General features: G+C 37.2%; 1 protein-coding gene across 2 annotated transcripts; it reads left to right on the forward strand.

The window, feature by feature from the left end:
* Positions 1-297: 297 nt before the first annotated feature.
* ap3s1 (adaptor related protein complex 3 subunit sigma 1) lies at positions 298-8,647 on the forward strand. 2 transcript variants are annotated; one of them, XM_077003495.1, is made up of 7 exons: positions 298-495; positions 3,191-3,282; positions 3,378-3,489; positions 3,604-3,675; positions 3,857-3,964; positions 5,506-5,547; positions 8,025-8,145. In XM_077003495.1, the coding sequence occupies exons 1-6, from the start codon at positions 427-429 to the stop codon at positions 5,539-5,541; spliced, it is 489 nt and encodes a 162-aa protein (XP_076859610.1). In that variant the 5' UTR covers positions 298-426; the 3' UTR covers positions 5,542-5,547; positions 8,025-8,145. The 2 variants fall into 2 exon arrangements, with proteins under 2 accessions (XP_076859610.1, XP_076859609.1); XM_077003494.1 differs by lacking the exon at positions 5,506-5,547 and having other exon boundaries at positions 299-495; positions 8,025-8,647.
* The last annotated feature ends 270 nt before the right edge of the window (positions 8,648-8,917 follow it).

Genomic DNA, 8,917 nt, shown 5'->3' on the forward strand with positions numbered 1-8,917 from the left:
TGCACTGACAACATGATTAAGTATTTTGTTCATAGACAATGACATAAAAACCAGACTGACATAAAAATTTGCCTTTGAGGCAAAAAACAAAGAATTCTGAGCGAGGTACATTCTTTTGCAGGTATTTCATAGAGTTTTGCTGTGTGCACTAACTGTTTTGAGACAAGCACTTGTGATGCCAAAATAAATCATGACGTGAGAAGTGTATACCAAATCGACTGAAAAAAAACGTAAAACAAAAAATATCTATTTTCCCGCGGAAGAATCTTTAAAACGGTCGCATCACAGGTGCTGTACGCGTACTCTTCCGCCGTGCTGGTGAGCGGCTCTATGGTAGAGTTACTCAGGTACGCTCACACAGTCTGTCCACTAGCTACCTAGATACCTTCATAGTATAGTTGCTATACATCTCGATAAAGTAGTAACATGATAAAGGCCATACTGATATTCAACAATCATGGAAAACCAAGGCTTTCGAAATTTTACGAACATTACGTGAGTATTAGTTACACTGAAACTACCTCGCTTTTCTCTGGCAAACTATTTAGTTAACGTTGGCTAGGCAGGGCTAGCTAGCTATCACCTACACTAGCTGGCTAGCTGCTGTGATGTGAATGTCAATATGAGATAAAGCTGATGTGTCTCATCTTGAGGGGCTCGCCTTTATTTTAGCTGGTGCCCAATTAGCTAGCTAGTTAACTGTCTTGGAATTATAACGTTAGCTAGCGAATATGTCTGAATATAAGCTTGTGTGTGAGTGGACGTGGCTGGCTAGCTAGACGTGTTTAAACTGACAGAGTTGACTCACCTAGGTGATTAGCTAAACAAATGTTTATGTTAATGTGAAATTATTTGTCCATCTTATTAGTTTAGTCTGTGTGGAAGTGTAGCCACATAGCGAGCTAGGTTATATAAGCTAGCTGTGAGGTGGCGAGGATATCTACATTATGGGTTTGTGTCATGAGCTCTCGCCACAGCTACAGTTGTCAACTCGCTTTTGCTCATGAAGGATGCTTTGCGTTTCAATAACCGAATCACTGTAGCTTATTTGCATCAATCAGACAAAAAAAAAACAGATAAAGCAGAAGCTATTTCCTGGAAGTCCATCCCAACGTCTCTAACTACTTGTATGTATGTTTGACTTGCAACTGTGTGGAGTGGGTTACACAGTGAAGTTCAGACTCCAGCCTCCTCGTCTGTTTTGTGGAGGCAGTTGTAAATAGATGATCGTTTGGTTCATTGTTAACCAACTGAATCATTTATGCACCTGCTAAATTATAAAGTATGTAAAGTATGAAGCAAGACTATCGTTTTACTGTTTGCTAGGGTTGTGTGATCTAGGGTTACACAGCATTGGGTTACACCGCCCCTGCGCCTTGTGATGGACTCGTGGTGTAATGTAAGGAGGGCTCCTCCTCTTGATGTAGTGCAGCTTCATGTTTAAAATCATCTCCATTCAGATCTGTTTAAAACTACAGTCACTATTTAATATTTATCTAACTAAGGCGAAACAAAGTATCCAGTATTTTCTAAGATGTCTTTCAGTATTTCAAGTATGAAGTGTTTGGATTGTGATTATGCAACACCGTTTTCTTCAGCTGCACCGTTATCACTTTCTTCGAGAGTGTTACTATCAGATGTGTTACTATCAGATCTTCTCAATTAAATAAAATTGCGTATTTCTATTTAGACTCACATGACTAGGGTGTTTTTTCTCTGTTACATTCCTTGACAAATTCTCTATTGAATCTTATGCTCTTGTACTGCTACAAGTTGTTGGACAGTAAAAATCAAGCATTCGGCCCAGCCAATAAAAAGAAAAAAAAAACAAGACAAATGACTCTCTTAAGGAAGCGCTTTGGCATATTGTCAAGTGATGTTTATTACATGAGTAAAAATAATATATTTTCTTAACTTTGAGCTGTTTTGGTTACAGTTTGGGGGCATGGTGGAGGGCTGAGTTAAAATCACACATGCAGAGTTCTTGAGATTAAAACTTTGGAGTGGCACAAAAGTGACTTGGTCAGGAGGGCTCAATATGACATTTGAAAGCATGTTGTAGTCTAATGGTTCTGTGTCACAGCATAATGCATGATACCTTTTTAGAGATCGATTAATAGTCCTGCTTGGCAATGGAGTCTTATCAATACACTGCATAATCATTGAAAATGTAAGCATGATGTTCTTTTTACTTCTGATATGGAGGCATGATGATGGGCAATTGGGGTTTTTGTATTATAGTTGTACAGGTAAATGTTTTTGTCTGAGGGCCAATCCTGAAGTAGTTAATACAGTAGCAGACTATATATGCAGGTGAATATAGATGGAATGGAATTGCTGTTTTCCATTGAAACATGTAAGAATTCAACCTTTTGTTGGCTACTTGGTCATACACCACATAGGCTAGTAGTGTTATTTACCATTTAAAAGGAAAGTCTATAATTGACACAGCCATAATGGAGATGAGTGGATAAATGGTTTTGCATAATCCTCGGGTTAACCAGTGACAGTATAGCAGCACATGCAATCTAAATATCATGTTAATAATAAATGATTAGCCTATTTATGAAGTATTAATTTCAGTTGTAATCAGAATGTAATATAACCAAGATTACAGGTGATCTATAAAATAGTATATAAAGCCGGAATCACCAGTGAAACTTGATTAGCATACAGGTGACAAGGTGGTGCACCTTTATATGTTCCCTCAGGCTTCCAGTTCTCATGGCCTTCGTCACTGCTTCTACTTCAGCTACTACAAAAATGTTTGCATATAGTTTGAATTTAACTTTTAGTTGTTAAATACCTTGTAAGTTAGTAAATGTTCCATACATTAGGCTAAGCAATAGTATAAAAATGAGAAAATTAGCTAGGACCATTTTGTGTTTTTGCTGTAAAAATGTTTAAAGTGTGAAATGCACGCTGAATGTTACATTTCTGGAAACTGGAATTAAGGCTTATTTCCTAACTGTAGTGATTTGTTAGTATGATATTATGCAAAGACACTGTATGTGTACTGTAGCTTTGTGCCTAACATGTCTCTGAGTCTGCATAAGGGTAGAAAAAAATAACTTGTACTGTTCTGGCACTGATGGTTTGCTTGTGTAGCATTAATATTTTCTTTTTGGAAACCTCCAGAACAGTTGTCATATGTAGATGTTAAATTGTTTTTTTGTACTTCCTAACCCAGAATGAAGATATTGAACAGCAGATCATCAGAGAAACATTCCATCTGGTGTCAAAGAGGGATGAAAATGTCTGCAATTTCCTTGAGGGTGGACTGTAAGGATTCAAAAATTTTGATTGTGGTGGGGGGGGGGGTAGTAAATATTTAAATGCAACTCAACAGTTGTTAAAGTTCTCTTGTGTCCACTCAGGTTGATAGGAGGGTCAGACAACAAGCTGATCTACAGGCACTATGCCACGCTCTACTTCGTCTTCTGTGTGGACTCTGCGGAGAGTGAACTCGGTATTCTAGATTTAATCCAGGTGACTTGTTAAATTTACATTATGTTAACTTTAACAACTTCTCTTCTTCATTTTGTCTGGATTTGACATTACATTGGCTCCAATTTCAGAATAAATAATCTGTTTCTTTTACAGGTGTTCGTGGAAACGCTGGACAAGTGTTTTGAGAACGTCTGTGAGCTTGACTTAATTTTCCATGTGGACAAGGTAAATTATGCTGCTGTAGATGTGCTCCTCTAACTAGACTCTTGGTACTCACTAATATTGTGTACCTGCACTGACCAAATACATTGCCCACAGTTGTAATTAGACATGGAACTTTCTTTTATATTCGAAACGTCAAAAATGTGCAATTTTTGGGACTTGCCTGTGGCTTACCATTTCCCAGGTCCACCACATTCTGGCTGAGATGGTGATGGGTGGTATGGTTCTAGAGACGAACATGAATGAGATCATCACACAAGTGGATGCTCAGGTCAAGATGGAGCGCTCTGAGGTAAGAGTGTTGCGGATGTGCAACTCCACTCTAGGTATGTGCAGGCATGTCTGTGTGTGGACTGCATGCGTAAGAATGCCCTTTTGTAATGCCTTCTGTTCTCTGTGTCTGTGGCTTTATGGCCCACTGCTATTGCTATGCTGCACCGTCTAAGCTCTTTTCAACGGAGATACAGTGTCTGCTCTAAAAAGGTTTCCATCACAATATCCATGAAGGGTATAGAGTTCTGATTCCATGCAAACACCCACAAGTACCACATCTTCTTTCACTCATATTGTTTCAGCTATGAAACAGAGCTGCACCATCAATATAAGATGCATTTAAATTAGATTTCCTGTTAATCTCCACAGAGAGAATATTTAGGCAAGATGTGGTTTGGGATTGATGAGAGAATTTAAACATGACAAGATTTGATGGTTGAAGTCAAAGACTTTTTCAGTTGGTGGAATGATTCAACAGTTTAAAACCGTTCTAATGAGCAAGCACTTCAAAACTTAAACTCTCTGCTGTTGCTTAACAGGAAATGCAGAACTCTTCTTGTCTTGAATTTTGGTTCCAAAAATGCTTTGTTGTAGTATTGGCACTTTTTTTTCCCCCCCTGAAGTTATGATTTGGCTTTTTCGGTTGGCTGATAATGTATTTTATAGGGCCGGTTTCCCGGACATGGATTAAGCCTAGTCTTGGACTAAATTGCAGTGAACTGCCATAGAAAATTCTTCTTAGTCTAGATTTAGGCTTGGTCTGGGAAACTTGCCCCTAAGGTGTTAAGTGCTATTCTTATGTGATGTTTTATCTTTTAATGTATTGAGGTGTTTATCAGTATATACAACTATATCTTCAGCTAATAATCACTAATAACCAGAGTTCCTAATATTTTGTCTAATCCAGTTTTGTCCTGATATGACTACAGCTTGAAATGTCTTGAGTGTCTTTTGTAAATGGAACTTCTGTAATTCTATGATCTATTTATTACTTCCCATTGGTTTCAAATGAACAAAAATGGTTTTGATGGTTTCATTAAGCTTAAACTTTATTTTTGATTGCATGTTTATATCTAATGGTCTAACCAGTACTATGGTTTTATAATAACAAGTGGCCAATCTTGTTGACAACTGAATCATTCTCAGCATCTCTGACTGCATAACAAACATCAAATTTAATCGACCTTGCTCTCTTCTGATGACCTAGCCTAGACCGCTAGCACGGAAACATGCATTTCAAGTAAATATCTCTTCAAATTGACAATTTCAGTGGGATATGTTTGGTACATTATGCAATTAAATATTATGTTGTATGGCAAAGTTGTTAGGTTTGTGGAGACTTGCAAATAAACAGTTTTTCTAACATTTTGAATGACTAACATTTTACAAACTACAGTTTAATGAGTATTAACGGACTTGTTGGATCATTTTCTTCTGCGGTCTAAGATAGGTTGTGTCACTCTTTAGGAACTACAGACTGTAATGACTTATCTGCTTTAACTACCATTCCTCATTCTTCTTTTCTGACTTTCTCTAGTTCTTTCCATTCTCTTTTTGCAGACTTTTATCTTTCAGTCCCCCAGGCAGGACAGGTAGACCCAGGTACTGCGCTGAATTCCCAACCAAGTAATTGTACACAAGTCATCCTAAGGGCGAACATTACGTACAAGGGCTCAAACTGTGCATTTCTGTAGGCTTGGGGCTCCATTTTTATATGGTTAGTGTGTCTGATTGGTGGTAAAGAGTCAGTAGTTTGCTTATTGGAAATCCTGCGTTTAGGGATGACTGCTATTAACTTGAAACATCAAACAATGGTTAGAGCACTTTTGCCATTGAATGAGGTCATTAAATAGTGTAGCTGCCATATTTGTATGACAGTGTAATGTATGCAGTGTTTCAGCATGCTCAAATTGATTTCATGTGTCTTTACTGTAAACTTTAGATGCTGAAGTCATGCTGAAATGACTAGTTATCCTTTTTTCCTCACAGAAAACCTGTAGTCATTTTTCTGTGTTAAAGTACTTCAGTGCAAATTTATGTTCCAGGTCCTCTGTTTTTCTCAAGTCACTATAACTATAGAACTGCAAATTGTAAAATGGTGCCCAAAGACTGGGTTTGTTTTTGGTTTTTTGGGGGGTATTTTGTATAGAGCATTAGCGGTTCTTTAAACGGTGTTCGTTCTCAGGATAACATGGTAGAATGCGGCAGGTTTGTCATTAACTTTTAACTGAGATTTCCTAGCTGAGATTAGTTGTCATCCAATTGTAAATAGTTGCATATAGCATAGTCTAGAGTAGAAACTATATTCACTTCTTAAATGATTCATCGTAGTTGGTAAGTACTATGCACATCTTTTCCGTTTCGTTGATTACCACCCATGTCGATTGTTGACGATGCTTGTGAAGATATCAATTTGTAGTAATATCTGGTAATGACTGACTGACTTACAGAACCGTTCATCTAATTTTCATTCTATGTTCGTAATTATCAATCACAATAATGTAATCAGGCTAATGGCATGTTTAGGATGGAATTCTCCAACTGAGGTCTTGTTTCCATTCAGTCACAGCTCTGGTTATAGCCTTCCTGGCTCAATACACTGATCTCCAATCTGTGCTAAAGAAAACCTGCAGTCCGTCAGTTCTTACCAGTATTTGTTGTGTCTGTATGTTTGTTAGTAGCTGTAGTTCCATTGTATTGAGAGTTTTAGTTTTGTCTTTCTACATTTCTTCAGATAATTTTTGAGTTAGGAATGCACTAAGTCACAAGTATCAAGGACAAATATCGGGGTATTTGCAGTTTAATGATGTTGTTTTTCATTTAAACAAAAAGGTTTTGACCAGATGTGTTATAATGATGTAAGGAATTACTAAACCTTTAGTAACTGTCCGTAAGGTGACTTATTCAGCATTCACTAATGTATAAAACACAAGTCTTTATACCCTAATTGCTGATTCTTAAGTAAAACATACACTGACCCTTGCATGAGCTGAAAATGTTAGCTAAGATTGTATTATTTGCGCTGTAGCAGTCGATGACCGTAGTAAAGATGTCACAGTTGTTCTTCTGCCAGTGTGACCTGTCTGTATTTTTCTGAGCTAAACATATCCTGTTATTGGAGATCCCCTGCTTGACCCCGTCTGTGAGGATTAGGACCGTAATCCGGTATTTGAACAGGTTCATATGTAGGCCTGCATCATGGCTTAAACATAATGATTCATCAGCACTCAGATTTCAGTTTTAGACATTAGCCATTTACTCTTTTCAAATTTGTGATCTCGTAAAAGAGGTGCATTGAACATAAAGGGATTAGTCAGTTGCATGTAAGCACTTGTGTAACAGTTTAACTTGTTATTGTTAGTAAACATATGCAAAAATACATTATATGATTACTAAATTTTGATTTTAGGCAGTAGGTACCATCTATAGTCATTTTGGGGAAATGGCCTGTTAATTTCTGCATTGATGTTAACTTACCAAATCAATTACTTTTAGTTCCCCCACGATTTTTTGTATTATTAAAATCATTATCTATTATGTGGGAAATATGTGACATGGTCTTGGAGATTAGCTAAAAATATCCTTGATATGGTCGGCACCAGGTTGCACACTTAATCTAAATGCAAATGTCAAAATTCGTCTTAACTTTGCAATTCCTCATTTCCTCTTCATCACTTTCCATTTCTCTGCTTTGCCCTCTTCTATCTTTGCATACCAGCCCCTCAATTTAGTCCCAGAAAGTTCTCCCTTTAGGTTGTCTCTTCATTTTACAAATCCTCAAATCCTTTGATCTTTCTCATGTTTTGTTTCCATGGTTGAGGCTGACTCTGTCTTCCTCTGATTAAGCTATGTCCTAAATGACCTGGTGATGCATGTGCATATTGAGCTATGGTAACAAGAATGCCAACTTGCACATAAATGTAATGTGCTTCGCATTTTGTGTGATGTTGACTGTGTCTGTGCAATGTGAAGGACCGAGTGTCCGTATTGCCTGTTGTTATAAGACAAATATCGTAAACATTTTTAAGTCATGTTTAAAATGGTGTTGTGTGTGTGTGTTTGTGTCTGTGTGTGCGCAGGCGGGCATTGCAGGGGCTCCTGCACGTGCTGTGTCTGCAGTAAAAAACATGAACCTTCCAGAAATGCCCAAGAACATCAACATTGGAGACATCAGCATAAAAGTGCCAAACCTACCAAACTTACCAAATTTACCAAACTTGCCAAACTTGCCCTCCTTCAAATAACAGAAGGCTCCCCAGTGCAGGGCTGGACGAGTGTGTAGGTTGATATGTGTTTACTGAACTCAAAGCGAGTTTCTTGTTACTTCAGCGGCTATGAAGGTACTGTGTGATTCCTATTGCGTTGCTCTTGGTTTGGAATGTTACCTGTTTTTTTTTTTTTTGTTTGTTTTTTTAACTCAATGAAAATGCAGTATTTATTTTTTACATTCCTTCACCTCTTAGGAAGGTGCGCCCGTACAAATTGACTGCTACAGTATTCCAAGATCATTCTTTATAGTACTTTGTACATCAGACTTAAAAATATACCGAAGTATGAAAATATCTAAATAATACTGTAATGCTGAAATGATATTGCTGGTATTATATTGTATCTAATCAAAATATTTTATATATAATTTATCTTTTCTTACTCAATGATTTTATTTTAGCTAGTGCATGTGATTTTTGTTTTTTTCCTTTTCACAGCAAAATAAAATAATGCATCATTCTTGATGTTGCTATTTTTATACATATATTTGGTAAGGTCCTGTGTATGAGTGTGTGTCGGTCACATGATGTTTAAAGCAGAATGCTAATAAAGCATATTGCTAATACTTTCAGTATAGTGTAGGTCTCTAGAAGAAGAAATGGATCGATTTTGTTTAACAAAGTTTGTGAAAACCACCACTGGGTCTAGATGGGTCTTTTGGACCTTGGTGGATGATGGCAATAATTGTATGTTTTATTTATAT

Source organism: Brachyhypopomus gauderio, chromosome 4 (assembly GCF_052324685.1).
Source record: "Brachyhypopomus gauderio isolate BG-103 chromosome 4, BGAUD_0.2, whole genome shotgun sequence".
Lineage (NCBI taxonomy): Eukaryota > Metazoa > Chordata > Actinopteri > Gymnotiformes > Hypopomidae > Brachyhypopomus > Brachyhypopomus gauderio.

Coding starts and splice junctions, on each gene's coding strand:
- ap3s1 (XM_077003494.1), top strand. CDS start 427: ATGATAAAGGCCATACTGATATTCAACAATCATGGAAAACCAAGGCTT. Junction 3,490..3,603: donor GTATTCTAGATTTAATCCAG/GTGACTTGTTAA, acceptor TTTCTTTTACAG/GTGTTCGTGGAAACGCTGGA. Junction 3,965..8,024: donor TCAAGATGGAGCGCTCTGAG/GTAAGAGTGTTG, acceptor GTGTGTGCGCAG/GCGGGCATTGCAGGGGCTCC.